Raw genomic sequence first — 19451 nt, forward strand, 5'->3', positions numbered from 1 at the left:
CATACTTAAACTGTTTCCAGTTTTCTAAAAGGCTTTCTTATTCTGGATTTTAGGAGAGGTCAAAATAGCTGTTTCCCACATGGACACAAGTTTAATTCCACTCCTTTCATTGTGGAAGAAGCCCTCAGAAGGCAAGAAGTCCACTTCACAATGGTTAGTGTAAGAGCAGCTGTGATAAATTTCACAGTACAGCCACACACAGAATAGCGAGATTAAGCCAGGGTGTAAGTCACGAGCTCTGGTGAAAAGACAGACTTGTTCCAGTTCTTCCACAGCAAATTCTATCTATTTAAGACTTCTGAGAAGTCATAGGCATGTAAAGGACAGCCTCTACCTCCAGGCTTTGTGGGTTTATCAAGTAACTTTTTTTAAAACTTGCCTTTAACTACCACTTTTGGGAACACTTACTAAAAGCTCCTAAGGGAAGCTGGCATTCCTGCCAGTCACCACAAAACCTCTCTAGAGGAGCTCTTGCCATACCTGTCTTTTACAGCAGTTGTATGAAATCAGAGATCAGTAAACCAAGAGATGTGCCACTAAGGGAAACCCATTTTTATTGGACTTTTCCCTTGAAACGTAGCAATACTCAATATGATTCCTGGCTTTGGGCAGTGCAAATGCCATTTAAACCATTAATCTCGTGTCTCTTCTTTCCAGAACTGTGCAGACATTGTACAATTTATTCTATTAATTCTGCAACCTACAATAGCAGTTTCTGGTCTGGAAGATATCCTTGCAGGGCATGCCACAGAAAACTAACATCTCTCTAATCCTCCAGGGAGTTTCTCCTGCTCCAGGTTGCAAAATGAGTGAATGCTGAACTTGTTCTGTGAACAGAAGACTGGTACAGTCTCTGTCAGGTACTTTGCCGAGAACATAGTGGGACAGACTGAAATTCTGCTCCTGGTGTAAAACTGGTGCTTAGTTAAAACTGCATCAGAATTATCCAGAAGCTGGCCTAAGAGGAAAAAATAGATGCAGTTGGAAGGGTTATGTTATATATATGAAAATAGAATTCTTTTATACATGAGAATACATTTGTGGGTAGAAGTCAAAACCAAGAAAATTGCCCTACTTAGGTATTGTGTAAATAGGACAGTATTATTGATATCAGAGATGTTCAAAAACAACAGTGCAAATTAAAATCTTAATTAAAGAAGGATGTTCACAGCACTGAACATCTACACAATAACTTCCAAAAGAAAAATAAAAATTCATTTACCAGGTGTCTACCTGCAATAAAATTCACATGGGTTGCATTAAATCTTGAGAGAGACTGATCTTGTTACACTGTCACCTAGTTACTCTAGAGCCATACAGTGACAGCTTCAAGGGGAAGCAGGTGATCTAGCCTCAGAAAAACAAAACCGAATGTGAGTCAATTCCCCATATTACTAATCTACAACACAGGTGGGATTATAACTCCTGCAGTACCCCATTGTTCTTGGCCTGGCCAGGTTTGTCATGAAGCTGGGGGCAGTGCTTTCCACAAAATAAAACAGCTTCTGGAATCAGTTCCAAATATTAAAAGAATAATACAGCATTCTAATCTATTAGTATTCTGGCAAGAACACGCGAACACAAATCAGAGTCTTTAAAACCAATTTAGACAAAAATCCTGATCTCAAATGTATTAATATGGACAGCAACAAAGCTGCCTTATTTTTCATAGGCTAATGGCTTGTACACAAGCAATTTACAAAAGATACAGGAACATCTTCTAAAGTGCCAGTTATGACAACTTGTATTATCAACTCCTATTCCCTCAGGGACAGTTTTACAGAAAGAAACTGAAAATTAATCAAGGAGAGGAAAACACTTATAAAACTACTAGCTTGTCTTGCACAGGCTAATCTGTTAAAAAAGGTTTGAAATTTATTTAACCTAAATGGTGGGTTCCATCCCCACGCAAGCAAACACAAACAGTATTTAATTCACTGTCCAATCTCTGTATGTTTCTGTAACTATTCAGGGGGAAAAACTGTTCTTATAGCAAACGTAAGAAATCAGAATACCAGGGAAAGAAATTCCAGAATGCAACTTCAGTAAAACCCCAGGACTTATAAATAAAATCATGTGTCTCAAATGAAGCAGGATTAAGAGGGGAAAAAAATAACATTGAAAGGTAGAATGCAGCCCTGGAAATCACCCAACAACTTGTCACTGTTCCCAGATATATGGCAGGGGCCCAACCTAAACAACCTAACCCTAACCCAACCTAAACAAAGCAAAGCTACCCATAACTTGGGGACAACAAGTGATTTAGAAATACATATTTTCCAAGACACTAATAAAACTCTAGTATTAATTTTGTTTAGTGATGGATTTCTATTTTACATTTAGAAAATACACTCCAACAATTGAAATAGCAAAACAAGTTTATTTTCTTTTCTTCTTGAAATTCACCTTATTTCTTCCATTAGGGAGTACAAGAAATGCATGTGTGTTCCTTTTTTGTTTAGTAGCAAACCAAATAAAGCTGCCAATGTTCTTATAGAACCTACTCAAATGATATAGCAGTATACCAAAAGATCTTCAGCATAAAAAGGAATTCATATTTATTAAAGATTTCCACCCCTAATGCAAATCCTGCAAGACACTGCTAAAAAGATGACAGCAAGTAGGGAAAAAAAGCACATACTGCCTTAAATAAACTGCACTTAACAATATTTTAAAAAAGTATTCAAACCACACAGCTCTCTGCAGCAGGGTCGTAAAAAGAAAGAAAAAAAGGTCACAAAAGTATTTATAAAACTTGTTTTCACACAGGAATCAAAGTATTACTGTGTTTTCCATCTGGGCTTTGAAAGCCATTAAGTGAAATTAATTATTCACATTTTGTTCTTTTTCTTCCAAACACAAGATAGATCTTGTCTTGTTACCTCAGCAATACTGAATACAAAGCTATCCCTTTTCAAAAGTAAATATTTCATAATACCACCTTGTAGATTTTATCTTCTTGTCAAGAAAAACTAATATTATTTCTAAAGGTTAATCTTTCAGTGAGCCTCCTACAGCTCAAGGCATCTTTCTAAAACTAACTCAAAACATATCAGAGGTTTCTCCAGGTTAAGTTCAAATACTTCATTTCTTTCTTTTTAAACACTGGTGTCACAGAGCGTTAAACAGCATGAGAACAGCAAGGATCTGCATAATTTGCTTTTTCTTTTCCACTTCCACATACTGTGAGGAACCAAGCAGGGAAGTCCAGTTGAAACCACAAGCCTAACAAAACTTTCAGCATAAAATGAGAACTAGATCCAGAAAGTCCTTTAACCACGTGAAAAACAAACAACAGAGATGAAACTAAGAACAAGGAAGCTGCTGGTTTAGCAGTGTGTGACAAGAAACCTATTTTATAAGATAAAAGTGAACAAGTAGATAAAAAAAATAACAGCTGCAGGCTGGTGAGTCAAACTTGGAAAGAACGACTAAGAGCCTTCCAGGGAGGTGTACCCGGTCTACCCTTGAGGCCGTCAAAGCTGCTTTCTGCACCACAGGGCACTGGGGCAAATGAGGGTCTGTCAGGAACTCTTGCTCTTTTCAGTGGGATTGCGTGGCCCAGCTACAACGCGGTGGGCCGAGGGCAGGTACAGCTCCTGCGCTGTGCTGTGGTTCCCCAGCAGGCTCCAGGTGCCCCCATGCCCAGCTACAACGCTGTGGGCCGAGGGGCAGGTACAGCTCCTGTGCTGTGGTTCCCCAGCAGGCTCCAGGAGCCCCCATGCCCAGCTACAACGCTGTGGGCCGAGGGGCAGGTACAGCTCCTGTGCTGTGATGTGCTGTGCTGTGGTTCCCCAGCGGGCTCCAGGAGCCCCCATGCCCAGCTATAACGCTGTGGGCCGAGGGGCAGGTACAGCTCCTGGGCTGTGCTGTAGTTCCCCGGCGGGCTCCAGGAGCCCCCATGCCCAGCTACAACGCGGTGGGCCGAGGGCAGGTACAGCTCCTGCGCTGTGCTGTGGTTCCCCAGCAGGCTCCAGGAGCCCCCATGCCCAGCTACAACGCGGTGGGCCGAGGGGCAGGTACAGCTCCTGTGCTGTGATGTGCTGTGCTGTGGTTCCCTAGCAGGCTCCAGGAGCCCCCATGCCCAGCTATAACGCTGTGGGCCCAGGGGCAGGTACAGCTCCTGGGCTGTGCTGCGGTTCCCCGGCGGGCTCCAGGAGCCCCCAGCCCCGCAGCACCCGAGGGGAGCGGCCGCGGCTCCGCCTGCGCTGTCCAGGGCGCGGGTGCTGAACGGGCCTGCCCGGGAGGGACCCGCCTGGGGCAATGCCTTCTGCTCTCCCTGGCCTCCACACAGCGCCTATTAACCCCAAACAATTTATATCCTGATTACCGGTCTTCTGGTAATCCTGTTATTAAGTGCAGTTAGCCAAATACCACAAGAATGACACGAACGTATTAATACATGAGGTCTGTCTTCTGCAGCCAGGCCAGGATCAAGCCCTTTAAGTTGTTACTCAGGCTGAGATTCACGGCTTAAAGGCAGAAAGATAAAAACTTTAGTTTGTGTACCAGGATGCTGAGGTATATGCAAGTGTAAGAAAAACCCTGAAATTCTCCTCTATTTATACACTACGAGCGCCAGTTTGTATAAACAGTCACAGTGGCACTTTCATCTGTGTTATGGAAACAGGTTTTTTACAGCCCAAACAGCTGCTTTCAGTGTTAAAGAGAAATTGCTGCTGGCTTTCTTGTTTATACAAGAAGCAGCAGCTTCAAGTTTACTAGCTAACACAAACAGTAACACCAGATAACTCTACACACAAGCCTGTTTTCAATGAATTCTCTTATCAATCCTCCTGAATCTCACCAGGCAGGCAGCCACTGACAGAAACAAACAACCTATGTTTTTAGAGACAGTTACTTTATTGTTAAATGTTGTCTTCTTCATTACCACCCTGGTCCTTATTTGTCAGACACACCTAGCAAATTAGAGCTTTCTACAAGCCTAATTCAAAGTAAGAGGCAATAAAAATCGAGAGGTACTAAGTGCAATAAATGTCCTTTCAGTTACATTTCAAGGCTATATGCATCATTGAAATTGTAGCTAATAGCCAGCAAGAGTCAAGTACAACTAGAAAGGAAAAAAAAGAGCCTTTCATGATTGTAATGAGAAAAGAACTATCTGTAAAAAAATGCATCAATTGCAAATTTCTGCATTCAAAATGGGAAATCAGTTGCAAAACATTAGGAGTAATTTGCTTATTAGGAATTTTTCCAACAAATTAGTAAAATTAGTTGTCAAAATAAAATACCAGAGAAATTAGATGGTTTTCCACTAAGAAATTAAGAAAGAATAAAATAATCTGCTTGGAATGGGTTAAACTCAGCTGATCCCATATTCCAGTGCTGGTAGGAACCCCAATGTCTCCTCATGTACTATGAACATCAGAGAGACTTCAGCCCACACATCACTCATTAGCATTAAATCTGTCCTTACAAGCTCTTTTGCACAAAGTTTAGCTTATTGCATGCATAACCTAAATATCATCATGAAAAATTTTAAATTAATAATTATTTTTCAAAACATACAGTGAGAAAGGAAAAAGCAATGTTTAAGTATTGCTTACAACAACAACTGAAATAGCTGGCAAAGTAACTTTCCTCTATACTTAGGTCTCTGTGTACAAGTATTTGCGGTGATATTTGTAATCCTCAGTCAGAGGGTTCAATTGCCATGGGATTCACTGACTTGCAGGGTCAGGAAAGCACCATTAAAATTTACTTGCAATTGATGAGTTTCTGCAGAGGGCTACAAATGTAACAATTTAAGAACATGAGTACTGAGACTGCAGAAAGAGCTTCTTCCCCTTCAGCAGAGGAAGAAATCCTTGTCAGTTAAAATGACAATTTCTGACAAATGGGATTATGCCCTTCAAGGTAGATTTGTGAGCAAACAAGAAGTTCTGCAGAAGCAAGACTCACTGACTGCAGTAAAGCTGTCCTCAAACTGTTTTAGCTGTACCAATAGCTTAAACACATTGTACCCAGTACATTTATCATCATTGCCTGAAGGAGCATGAAGCTTAGTATGTCAGAGAGACCAGGAGGGAAAATAAAAGAAAAATAAGGTCCTATCTTGAGGCTTTTCTTCTTTTCCTATTTCTTTCTGAAATTTCACATGTCTGAAATCAAATTATAAGTGTGTAATTTTGTATATTTACAAATCCTTAAGGCATAAACAGAAAACCAATAGGATCAGAATTTAATATGCTGACATTTAAATTCCAGGCTATATTGCCTTGTGCTAGATGTACAGCCTATTTACATGGTTAGCTCTTTGAGGAAACAAGTTTAATCAGTTTTAACTCATATGTGCTTCAAAACACTGCCAACAAAAAGCAAAATCTACATCACAATTTTCAAGTCTGGGGAAACGCAAGTTAGAAAAATTTGAATTCAAGAAAAAACCTATGGTATCTATGAATAGATACCCTAAAATAAATAATTTAATCAAAATGGCCTCTTCTCTTTGATACAGAACTAATTATCTATTTCAGTAGGTTTCTCTTCAGTGTTATTCCTCCATTAACAGTACTGATATACAATTGCTAGATAAAATTAGGATATTAAAGTTAAAATCTAAATTATACATAATACCCTATATTATGTCTTTTAAGAAAAACAAAGAAACAAGCCCTAAACTTAAACACTGATATTCTTTTTAAATGTGAGTATTTTTAAGATCCCGCTAAGTCAGTATTTCTGCATATTTATTTTTGTTTTTCAGGGGCACTACAGTTGCTAATAAAGGTGTTGCAAGTAAGATGACTCATCCACACAGAAAACAGCAAAAGGGCCAGTAAAAGGAAGAAAAAAGGGGAGGCTCTCAATAAGTGACACAGAGCTTTAGTGTCACAGGACCATAGTGTAAGAGACTGGAAGACAACAGTATCAGTATCCATATCCCTGCATCCCAATTCCCTCTAAGAAAGAATGCAACAAACACCACCATTCCACAGAGACCTTTCCTTCTCCCTTGCTTACAAGTTTGGCAGCCTCGCCAGATGATTTCTTTTGAGGCTAACATTTCCTGGGGTGCTTAAATTCTTCACTCATTTTAATTCTGCATCTTTGTGAATAGTGCTGGGCCAGCACACGTTGAATACAAACATTTGTTTTTAAACATATTTCAAAGAATGCTTGCATGTAATAGCTAACAAACTTTTAGGCTGCCAGGGGACATAGCCATTTAACAGCCCAGAGATAGGGCAAATCCATGATGGAACAATGATGAAAAACAGGAGTCCCTAGAAGTGCATCTTAATAAAGTATTTTACAGCACTTTGAAAAATACAAGGGTATTGGCAAGCTGTAGTTCTGACCACTGGCTAGACAATTCTTATAAAAACTTGCTAAATATTTGCCCTTTTAACTTGTTTGTTTAAGCATCAGAGCAAAAGATTTCAAGGACCCTTGTTGTGGTTCTTGCTTTTAGAATAATAAACATTAATTTCTGCTATTTCTTTTAACTCCTGGCAAAAATTATACCCTGAATAGTTTTATCAATGCTAAGTATGCCTTGCCTTATATTTGTTGTAACATGGTAGCCTTTCCCTGCAACTTGCTTAATGGCTAGCCAATCCCTAAAAGAGAATCAACAATGACCAGAATTTAAGAATTAGAATGCTTTTGACAACCACTCCATGACCACATAAATCTGTGTGGATAGGAACAATCTCAACATTGCCGTCAATCCAAGTTCTCTTCAGAGAGTTTAATTCCAGCTCACTTTTCACAAATTAATGGATTTCCCCAACATATTAAATGGTTTAATGTCAAGAAATTACATGATCCAAGCTTACAATGCTTTTAAACATTTCTTGTAAACAAAGCTTTAAAGCAAAACACACAATCATTAACTATATGTAAAAGGTTGCACACCTCTAGAGAAGTCACATGCACCAGCCCAACCCACTAGGAGGAACTTTTGCCCTCCAGCTCCAAATGTGTTCATCATTTGAACTTCATCAAATGAATATACTCTGACTTCATCAGCTGAACACAATTGTGTGCTTTGTGACTGCAGAGGCCAAGTGGAGGCACAAAGGGAATAACCTGGACTGAACACATCATCCATTCCCGCCCTTGCACAATATAAAACACATTATTTGCATTAGCTTTCTTATCCCTTTGTTTGCAGCAAAACTAGCCCCACATTTCCAAGGAACATTTCCTCCACTCCCTAGTTCTATGCTGTCACTGGATCTCAGTCTTATCAAGTGCATGAAAACCAGTTTATTTTGGTACACGGTTTATTATTCTAGCAATGGCATTTGTATTTCCTCCAAACCAGAAGCTATTTCAGTACTGTATTTTATTTCAATAACATTTTTAGCACTTCATTTTTTTACATCTATGGTTATGAAGAAGCTCAGTATCATGTGTCTTTGAAAATGTTATCACTTAAAAACACACAAACGCACAGATATGGCACATTGGGATATAAACCAATCCAACAGCCGAGCTGTAGCAAATATGCATTACTCTTCAATTAATTTTAACTGTATTTCAGACCTCAAAAAGCAAGGCAATGCCTCTGAACTTGTCATCTGGTATTTGAATATTAGATATCTAGTATGCAAATGTTAGGACAGCTGAATTAGATATTCAAAGAGTGTTTCTTTGATAGCATGCAGCCCATTTCCATATGTGAATTTCATGGTGTTTTCATTCATGTGCTGTTTTAGTAGATCATTTCTCTTCAGCCAGCAACAGCTTTATAGCACTGCTGCATGGGCAAACAAGGTATTTTATTTCTTTTCACAGCACTTTAAAAATATATAAATAGTTTTACAATTATGCTTTATTATTTTGGAATTGTAATTTGTTAATAGATAGCTAGAGGTTTGATTAAAAAAGTCATCTTTACTCTGCTTTGTACTTAGGCAACCCACCTACTTGCCATTCATTGAGTAATACTCCCAGTATAAAAATAAAACAAGTATCTATCCAAACTGATCTGACTGCCTCTAACAACTACACCCACATGGCTAAGAGAGTGAAAAAACCCTAAAACTCATAAACCAGCTCTAATCTACAACTGAGTTTGAAAAAATATCACAGCATTGAAAAATCAGAAGGAAAGTTGCATAGATAACCCTGTTTTTGGGCGCCTCACGCCTGAACTCAGCCACACACCTTTTAGAAAACTTCATCACAATCAGCTCTGAAGATGAACCATCATTATCCAATCTAAGATACTATTGGAGACCTGAGCCACTCATACACATGCAAAGTATGCCTTCCAATATTTAGAACACAGGGCTGTGATTTTAAACTCATTCTTCCCTAACGACAGACACAAGAAAATGGACAGCAAATTCTCAAGTCTGGCATCTAGGCTACTTCAGTCATCCTTGCTGATGCAGTCAAGACACTGGGAAGAAAGAGAACTGCCTCATAGTGAAAGCAAAGCAGTTAAATGACCACAGAAAACCACATTTTACTACTGTCATTGTTCTTTACGATCTGGAGATTGTCCACCATTGTCCCTCTGACATTTATTTGACGATGCTCTGATCTTTTTAGTAGTGGCCACAGCATTTTCTTAAGGGAAGTAAGATTCTTTTTTCCCAAACTGGAACTTTTATCCATGTTGACACTGAAGAATAAAGGAGTGATACTCTTCATTCTACAATAAGTAAAACTTCTGATAGCTGCAGGAAATCAAGATTCAAAGTAACATAATTTTTCAGCGGACTATCTAAGATTCTTGATAGCATGACAATCTAGTTTGTAAGTTTTCTGAAAGACTATCACCAGATTGGTCTGGATTTCATTATAAAAAAAAAATTTAGATTCTCAAAACACTGCTTATGTGTTCAGGCAATCTGCAGAAAGCACCTCTGAGCAGACTTTTGCTGTATATGGAAAACTTCACATCTGTTAGTGCATGCTATGAGAGTTTTTATTTTAGCAATACAGAACAACTACATTCAGGTTATTCTCAGTACAACTAAGGAAGAACCCATCCTTCAATTTTGTGTCAAATTCAACACTCAAAGTCAAATGCATCTGTATTTTAAGAGGACATGGGATCCTTCCCTTTCTGCATTGAGTCCTATAAGTGCCCTAACTATATTTTAACTCAAGAAATTGTACATATATCTATACTTCAGGGGAAAGAAATTCCAGGAGAGTCATAACTTTCATTTTTTTTACCAGAGAATAAGCCTTATGGAATATGCTAGCATTGGTATAAAAAAGCCTGTAATTTACTAGTATTGACAGTATCCTCAAGTAACCTCCCATACCTAAAAAGTCCACCTTCAACTTTTAAAACCATAATGAAAACGCAGTATAAATCAGTCTGACGTAAGGACTAATTATGAGAACCCAACTAGGAAGTGTTTTGGAATACCACTAGTTTTAAAAGACATTTACAGTTAAAATGTTACTAAATAATTGCTTTATATAAATGACACTTTGTATGGAAAGCCAAACAAATCCTAACAGCTCGCTTCTCCTTGCCATTATTCTTAGGTGAATTTATTATAAGTTACTAGAAGACACGCAAAGTGCATGCCAGATGAGAACTCTGTATTTATAGCACACTAAGTCAGTCAGCAAACAGAATCTACTAAAAATATCCCTGATGGTATGCAGCACACCCACCCTTTGGGGACTGTGCACAGGCTGTGGTGGTCTGATTTTGAGACAGAGCAGACTAGCAAGAAAACACCCAGCTAGGTCAGCTCCTGAAGACAACAGAGGGGTAACAGTCAAATCCCACACAGCACTCTTGTGTGCTCTGTCTGGCAGGCAGTCAGACACCTCGAGCCCTAGGAGATTTTCCTGCATGCTTCCTGATCTCTCCAGGTCAGTACTATTCAATTTCCATGCAGAAAATAGAAGCACGTCCAGAGTGAAAGGGAGAACCAGCCTCATTTGTTCTATGGCTTGCCCTCCCATTTTTGAAAGCACCAGGGATTTGAAGCCTACCAAACAACAGAGGTCAAAAGCCTCTGGGTGCACACAGAGACATCCTCATGAAAGGCACCATGATCATTTACAAGGGAAAGGTGGTCTTGGGAACATAGGCACTTGTTTAGGAAATATCTATCCAGATATCAGACAGCAAAAAATACTCTCCTAGATGTTTAAGATAGGCATTTCTGGTTTTACTCAGGTAGTTGCAGTTTTACACAAATTGTTTTCTTTTGATTGGAAAGATGCATGTCTTTAAAGATGCTCCAAAATAGAAACTCAGAGCACTCAAGGATTTCTCACTTTCTTTTCATGGGTTAAACATCTGCAAGAACAACATGCTCCATTACCACAGTAAATGAACACAATCTGTTGAAATGACCATACACCTCTCCTGAAACTAATTAAGCCATTAATGGGCAGCAGACACTGCAGAAAAATCTTGAAAGTAATATAAAATTGGTTGCACGCAAATAGCAAGGAAAACCTACCCCAAATTTTTCACAACTTTATTCAAAACTTAAAAGTTTCCTGCAAGGCTAAGAGAGCAATTCAAGAACGTTTGCATGATGAAGTTTTCCATGAGCAGCTGGCAAGAACAGGCGAGGAGAACTTACCCAAACAGATGCATAGGCAATGTGTTTTAAAAATAGTTTTGAGCTTCTAGCAGTGACAAAAGGCTTTCTTTATGAGACAAAGAAATTACTTGGGAGGTTGTTGGAGACTAGCCTGCAATTATATGACAGAACATGAGGAGAGACACTGTCAGAATATCAGGCTTGCATAGGTATTCAGAAGACATTAAATAAGAGGAAGGCCTTTGTTTAAACTGGCACTGCAAAGGTTCAATCAGGTATTATCGCTACCTTGATAGCCAAAAGAAATATTTATATATGCCATTACAATTAGACTGTTTCCCCTATTTACATTTCTCCCACAAATGCAGTGCTGCCATTTTTTATTATTTATCTTCTCCTAAAACCTTCTGTTGACCAAGCAGGAAGAGGGGAACAAAGGGAAAAATAAAAGCACTTCAAAAAAAAGAGCCTTTCAAAGATCCCCTATCACTCATCTCAGCCTTTACTTCACTGCCCCAAGATACTCATCATCACAGAGACCTGTTTCCAACTGAAGGAAATGAAAGATGACTCCCAGAGACTTCATGAGTGCCATCAGAAGACTCAAACAGTTCTTCTTTTAGCTCACTTTGTCCAAACACTTAACATTTGAGACTACAAGCACTTTCTTGACTGAGCTGGAGCAGGTGGCTGGTGGTGTTGGACTTTTTGCTACTTTTTCTTGTCCTTGACTAAGGAGGGTTTACACCTTTGCTGCCAAACCAGGAGCTGTGTATTGCCCACTGAATGCACACAGGAACAGAGCAGCCCAACTAAACACTGGAACAGTGAGACTGCAAAGGGACTGGATTCTTCAAACTCATCAGAACAGACCTTCTAAAGCTCATTATCAATAGACTTATCCTTGGACTGCTCTCCTAGCACAATGGATTTTTCAATCTGTGTTTTGGTAAAGGGGATGCTAATGCATTTACAAAATCCCCCATGTCTTCAGAGACTGCAAAAGTGGCTGTTCTTTGGAGTCAGCTCAATGATACAGCTGAACATCTCTACTCCTTACCCCCACCAGCCCAACAGCCCTGCTCCAAGACACACTTCCCAACCTTTCTCCCAATTCAGGGGCAAAGACCTCAGAGTGCCCTTTAGCTTGCAAAATGGGAGCAGCATTAGGTCTGAAGTGTTTCAGAGTGTCATAATTTCTCAAAGCAATAGTACTTGTGCCATACGGGAAGAGAAGTGACCAAAAGACACTTGAACCTCAAAAATACATCCAAATGTATCCTATAACTAAACAGATCTGATGGGAAACAAAACAAGATGAAGCCTTCTAGACAGTTTGACAGACATCTAAAAAACTCTTCTGAAAATTCACATCATTCTTCTACTGTTATCTGCTTCCCACAATGCAACTAGGAATTTAGGATATAATCTGAGGGTTTCATAAACTTTCATTTATAGAATGAAGAATTCATTCATTACTTGTACTATTATCACAAATAGATGCTACTATAATAGATGCTACTTGTACTATCATCACAAATAGATGCTTCTATAATATACCTACAAGGTTCTACCCATGTTATGTACATTCAGTAGCTAGTGATAAATCCTGTACTGTAGAGCACTTAATAAAAGAAGTCTGATCATTATTTGGCTTAAGAAGAACATAAACTTCCTTCTCCTAATAGAGTTGAACAGATGCAACCTTATCTCCAAATCATTATTCCCAATCTTGACATAGGCATGAAGGCTGTTAACAGCTGTATCTGACAACACTATATATTTAAAAATCTATCTGTAAAAACATGATATAAAATTGTATATGACCATATAGAACACAAACTGAGATTCTGTATAATACTTGAACAGTCTCTGCTCAATCATCTTGAAAGAAGAACTGATGTGAAAATTTTAAAAACTCGATATGTTTGAGTTTCTGCTATCTTCAGCTGAATTTTAATATATTACCCCCTAAGATACTCTTAATGACAGAACAAAAGAAAAAACAGTTCAAAGGCATTGTTGTCTTACAACAACATTCCCAAATTTGAACACCAGAAGGATAGTTATACTAGGTGTTTTTGCCAAGAATTCTCCCAGTTATGACCACCCAGAAACAGGAACATAAACATGAAGAGCGTTCTAAGGAGCTGTCAACACTTGAAGTGATGGAAGTAACACATCAGCAGTTATCCAAAGCAGAGGCCATCCCAAAAGTCCATTTTTAGCTGAACCAATTGCATCACTGACAAAAACAAGCTACATTGTAACTACAGTGGTAGCTTTGCTGCAGTACTGAGGAGTATGTAATCTCTAAAAACACAGTGGGAAAACTAATGTGAATCTGGCCCCATGGTCCTCCTCAGGGCCAACTCTTCTACACATAACAGAAGGTAAGAATATTTACTTTGGGGCTGGAGGAGAGGGGAAGTCCCATTCACTGAGGAACAGAGCAGGGAAACTACTGGTCAAAACTCCCGATAAGTGTTATCACCTTAAAGGAAGCTGGAACTTGGCACTGTGTTGCAAGAAAGCTCTTGAATGTCGCGCACAGGTTTGGCCTCTCTGGGAGTGCCCTAAGATCTTATGGAATTTGGGTCTCACTCTACTTAACGCCCTAAGCCTACTTCAGGCACGCTCAGAGCACAAAGTTAAACACACACACACATATATATGTACTTTTGTGAGACCAAGACACTGATTGTTGAGTGAACTGACCTCCCCCTGAGATGAGACCAGGCTGCACAGCAGCATTTACTCCACTGTATGTTGTTCACAAAAGTGCCTTAGCCTGAGGTCAGATGGGAACAGGAGACCTTCACAGCCAAGAAAGGCTGTTACTGCCACAGCTCCTACTAAAGGAACACAGGCAGTCACTGAACACACTCGCCAGTACATTAACGTAACCTTTATATTCTCATTTAAATGGTGTAGTAACAAGCTTAGTATAGATTTAAGCATGTTACATCAGGGGGTTAATATTTATACATTACTTCAGCATGCAAAACAGCTCAGTAAAAGTGACAATAGAGTGTAATTCACTAATGGCAAATTAATTACAGTAATTTAACAAATGCAACACCCACGTGGCACCGACTGACAAAGCCAAGCAGTATTCCTAAAAACATAGATAGGTGGAGATTTGGTTCAACTTACAGAAGGTATTATTGTTCTTCTTGTTTTATTTTAATTTTCACAGAATTGCTATGCTAATCCTCACAATTAATTTTGGCAGTTTTCAGGTTAAAAATAAATAATTCAGCTAATTTGCAAGTTACAAAACAAGGGAGGGGACTTCAAGCATGCTCAAGATACACAAGATAAATGCCAGATACCACACCTAGACAAGCTTGAGCTAGTTACCATCAGGACAAAAACAATGCTTCAAGTTATTTTTCAGAATGCTGATGCTATTAATGTATGATGTCCAGTTGGGCTACTTTTTTCAACCATGTAGTTATTACAAAGAATCAAGAAAACACAAAAGCATGCAACTAGAAAAAGATGGCAACACTGAGTGAGATGTGGAATAATGTATCATCAACATCACAAAATATTTAAACTGAAAGAAAGAATAATGCCTAAAAGAGAGGCCTTCTTCACAGGTGTTGCAGTATTATGATTAAGCAGTTATTCATCCCATTAAGACCCACTGTCTTTATGTAGTCACAAGATATTATGAATCTATTTGCTTCTTCACTAAAAATCTTACTGTTTCTTGAAACTTGCCAGTTATACTCCTAACATATGGCAGTCCTTATTCATTAGTGAGTAGATGAAGACAGCGTACCCCTCCTGGCACTCCTCCTGCACTGGTAAAAGCAACAAGCTTTGCATCACTCCAAGGACAAAAATACAGTGTAGTACAGCAATTAAAGAATGAGTACATGCCATAGAAAAGTAAGATCACATTCAGAGTTATTCTGAAGAGACCTTCCTGCATCTGAATACAGATTCCAAGGTTAACCCTCATCACTTCGTTTACACTTAATTCACTCCCTTCTGGCACCAAAGCAAGTTGCAGGACAGTGTCTAAGCACTGAAGAGGAAAAAAAAGTTTCACCTTTGAACAACAACTGGCTACACATTCTAATGATTCCCTTGTGCTTAGCATGAACTGTACAGGACTCCATGACAGCACATCCTTTCATCACTACGAAAAACACATGCACCTTCTTCCCCCTCAAGGTACTTTGGTGGTGTAATGAGCATCCTTGTAACCTTGTAAAGCAATCCTATCTACCAGCTCGGTACTATGAGAATAGTTATGTTTTCTTTCTTAGAAGAAAATATTATTTTACTGTAATAGAGTTTGACAGCTTTTTGTTAATGTTCAACTGCTGGGACGAGGCAGTTTTAGATATAGGAAGTAACAGCTATGCTGACTTGAGGTCACCAAGCCAGAAGCAGCAGGCCATGTGACAGAAACCTCGTGTACCCTGCGAGGGTCAGGCTGCACACAGCTCTGCTTCGGCTAAAAGCTGGGTGAATCACAGAAAACGAGAAAGCCGACCTCCTACAAATGGTATTCACAAATGGATTAATAAGAATAAAGAAATGCAGAAATTTTACATTAGCCTCTTCTTTTATCCCCTAAAAAAACACCTTTGGGTATTAAGTTTGTATAGGTATATATATTTATAAATATATATATGTGTGTATTAAAAATGTCAGTTGAAGAATACATCCAATAAACAAATTTGCTCGTTGTTTGACCTATATGAACAGCCTTTAGCGTGAACAGTACTTAAGGGAGCCAGCAATTCTGAACGCAGCTGGCAACGAACAAGATGATTTCCAACTTCAAGGCAAAAAATACAGGCAGTAAAACCCCATCCTATACAGCCCAATTAATCTCGGTAGCGCAAGACAGACAAAAAACCTGCAACGTGCTCCACGTTTACTGTGCTTCTTCAAGGGCCTCAAGCTCCCTGGTTATTTTAGAGTGTAGCCGAGTGTTCCTCCTGCCTCAGGAGCTCATGTGCCCATCCTCAAGGCTACAGGGTGCCGGTGCTGCAAGCCCGGACTCCAGCGGCACGGACAGCCAGCCGCCTCTGCTCACCTCTTAGAGGGTGCACCAACAAAGAAACTCACTTTAACTTCTCTTTTTCTGTACCGACTTTCTGAACAGAGAACTTAGAAAGAAGAACAAGCATCAGCCACACATTAATCAGTGCCTAAAGAGGGGTTTGGTCCGATTTTAGAATAAACGGCGGAGACACATGATCCAATTAAATTCTAATTATGTAAGTAGTAGGCAAGAGTATTTACACAGGCACTGATTACAGCTATTAGAGTCTAAAGTCGCCGGCCGGAGAGGCTCCGCTTCCTCCCCGCCGCCGGGCTCGTTTCATTTTTAACCTCCCCGTTCACAGCTCTCCTTACAAACAATAGGAGACACCGGCCGAGAGCCCCGTCTCCAAACCGGGACGCCACCTTGGAGTGATGATTCACTATCCGTCCCACCTCGGAGCCGGGGAAAGACCCTGCACACCCCATCCCACCGCCCGCACCCCCGGCCCCGCAGTGCCGGGCCAGGCAGCCAAACCCTCCCGCCCCGGCAGTGCCCCTTACCTCCGAACAGGTGCGGCGAGAGGTGCGCGGGCAGCGAGCCGATCACCAGCCGGGGCCCGCCGGAGGAGCCGCCGCCGCCGCCGCCCCCCGCGGGCCGCTCCCGGCCGCCCTCCTCCGGGGTGCTGCTGACCGAGTCCTGCGAGCCGTAGGGGCCGCTGCTGTGGGGGATGTTGAAGGCGGACTGCGCCGCCCGGGCCCCGGAGGCCGTGGCCCCCCCCAAGGACCTGCTCCGGGGTGCCGACCCCGCGGCACTCCCCGCCGCCGCCGCTCCTCCGGCCGCCGCGGCCGCCGCGCCGCCGGGAGCGGCGTGAGGCGCCGCCGCCAGGTGCGAGTAGCGCCCGCCGCCGCCTGCCGAGCGCCCGCCGGTCCCGTTAGCGCCGCCGCTGCTGCTGCTGCTCGAGGAAGGCAGATCCCCGCCCGAGTACGCCCGGGTGCGGCCATTGGCGGCGGTGGGGCTGCTCTGCTTCGCGCCCATGGTCCCGCCGCCGCCCGGCGCTGCCCGGTGCCCTTCGCCGCCGCCGCCTTCCCCGCGGCGCCCGGGGGTGGTGGCAGTCCGGCCCCGGCGGGGGCGATCCGAGGCGCGGGTCGCGCCGGGGAGGGGGGAGAGGGAGCGTCGGGGGAGGGGGACGGGTCGCTCGGTGGGTCGGTGTGGAGAGGGGAGAGCCGCCCGCCGGGATCCGGCTCAGCTGGCGGCCCCGGCGCGGCCGCTGCTGGCGGGTCTGGGGCGCCACCATGAGCTGCTCGGGACGGTGCTGGCTCCCGCCGCGCGGCCGCTCGGTCCCGCCGCCGCTGCTGCTGCTGTGCCCGCCGCCGCCGCGACCGCCACCGCCATCCTCCTCCTCCTCCTCGTCCGCCGCCGCTGAGCCCTGTGCGGGGCACCGGCGGCAGCAGCGCCGCCGAGGCCGCTCGCTCACCCGCGGCGCGCCGTGCCCGTGCCGAGGAGGCGGGAGGGGGCGGTCGCCCCGGCGCAGCCGCTCCTCTACCGTGTCGCCATGCTGGGGGCGGCACCAGCGGGCGGGATGGGGAGCGGTTACGGCGGGCGGGGGCCGCCGCCTCGGCTCCCCCCCCGCGCCCAGCGGGAGACCGGCCCCCGGCGGCGGCGGCGGCGGCGCAACGGGCCGGGCCCGGCGGCTCGCCCCGCCTCCCGCGCCGCTCCTCCCGCAAGGTGCGGGACAGCGCCAGGTGAGGCCCGCGTGACCTCGGGCCGCCCTCGCCTCGGCAGGAGGGACAGTGCCCGCGACGGGGCCGCCGGCGGGACGCAGCACGCACACACACGCGAGGAAAGCTCGCTGTGCGCTCGCCCGCAGCCGCGTCCCGCGGGCCGCCCAGGCAGCAGAGCAGAGCCGGACCGCCGCTGGCGGAAGGCGAGCGGCCCCGAGTCCGCGCTCCGCCCGAGCCCCGGCAGGTGAAGGAGGGGAGCGGCCCGGCGGGCGGGCAGGGCCCGGTGGCGGAGCGGCGGTGCCCTCCTGTGCCCTCCCGTGCCCTCCTGCCGCGCCGCCGCCGCTCGGTTCTCCGGCACTGCGGCTCCAGCAAACGCCCGGATGCCCGACCTCGGCGGCTGGGGCGGCTCCCGGCCGCCCGGCTGGGCCGCGGCTCGGCGGGACAGCGGGGAAAGAAAGGGCCGCGTCCCCGCCCTTGGGAGCCCTCCCGGGTCGGCCACTTCCGACCCTGACCGCTGGCTGCGAGTCTGTGTCCTCCGAGAACCTGGATGTACCAGGAGACATATGGACATACCGGGAAGCAGGACTAGAAGGACGAAAATCTCTGACATCTTTGGTTCACAGGTGATACAGGAAAATCCTGTATACCTCAGTCACTCACTGAAAGTCACGTTTTTTTTACACAGGGATTAACTAAGCTCTAAATTTTATCCCAGTGAATAATACCTGTGTGGATAGCAGGCTCAGTTTGATCATAACAAAACATTCAGAGACATAAAACTGTTTTGTACCTTGTTTGATACTGAGTGTCACATACATTGAATTTATATAAACATGATTCCTACAGTTGGTCATCTGAGGAAAACTGCTTGTTTCATGGATTTTTGTCTGCTCTAAAATAGACTGTGTCACCATGAAGCAGTGCATCAGGACTCTCCATCATAATATCTCAGTAGGGATTCCATCTACATTCCTTCCTATGTCACAGTGGCACAGTATCCAAGCTATGTTATAATTAATACCATAAAACTGATCCAAACCTTAATTAAAATACAAAGCATTATGAAGCATTACATTTACACTTGTGGCATCTTTGGTGCTCCTTCTCAGATGTGAAAGGCCTCCTGTTCCACCTCCTTTTGCCATGACTCTTACAACTGCATGTGGCATCACATTCTGGCATCGCTGCAGCTCACAGCTGGGTCTGCGAGAA

General features: G+C 43.3%; 1 protein-coding gene across 1 annotated transcript in view; it reads right to left on the minus strand.

The window, feature by feature from the left end:
• ZNRF2 (zinc and ring finger 2) overlaps positions 1-17553 on the minus strand; it is a 58894-nt gene extending 41341 nt beyond the window's left edge. Inside the window, exon 1 of the mRNA XM_063155540.1 lies at positions 17079-17553. Within this exon, the coding sequence (XP_063011610.1) occupies positions 17079-17553 (475 nt within the window). The remainder of the gene's footprint in view (positions 1-17078) is intronic.
• Positions 17554-19451: the final 1898 nt, after the last annotated feature.

Source organism: Melospiza melodia, chromosome 1 (genome assembly GCF_035770615.1).
Source record: "Melospiza melodia melodia isolate bMelMel2 chromosome 1, bMelMel2.pri, whole genome shotgun sequence".
NCBI lineage: Eukaryota > Metazoa > Chordata > Aves > Passeriformes > Passerellidae > Melospiza > Melospiza melodia.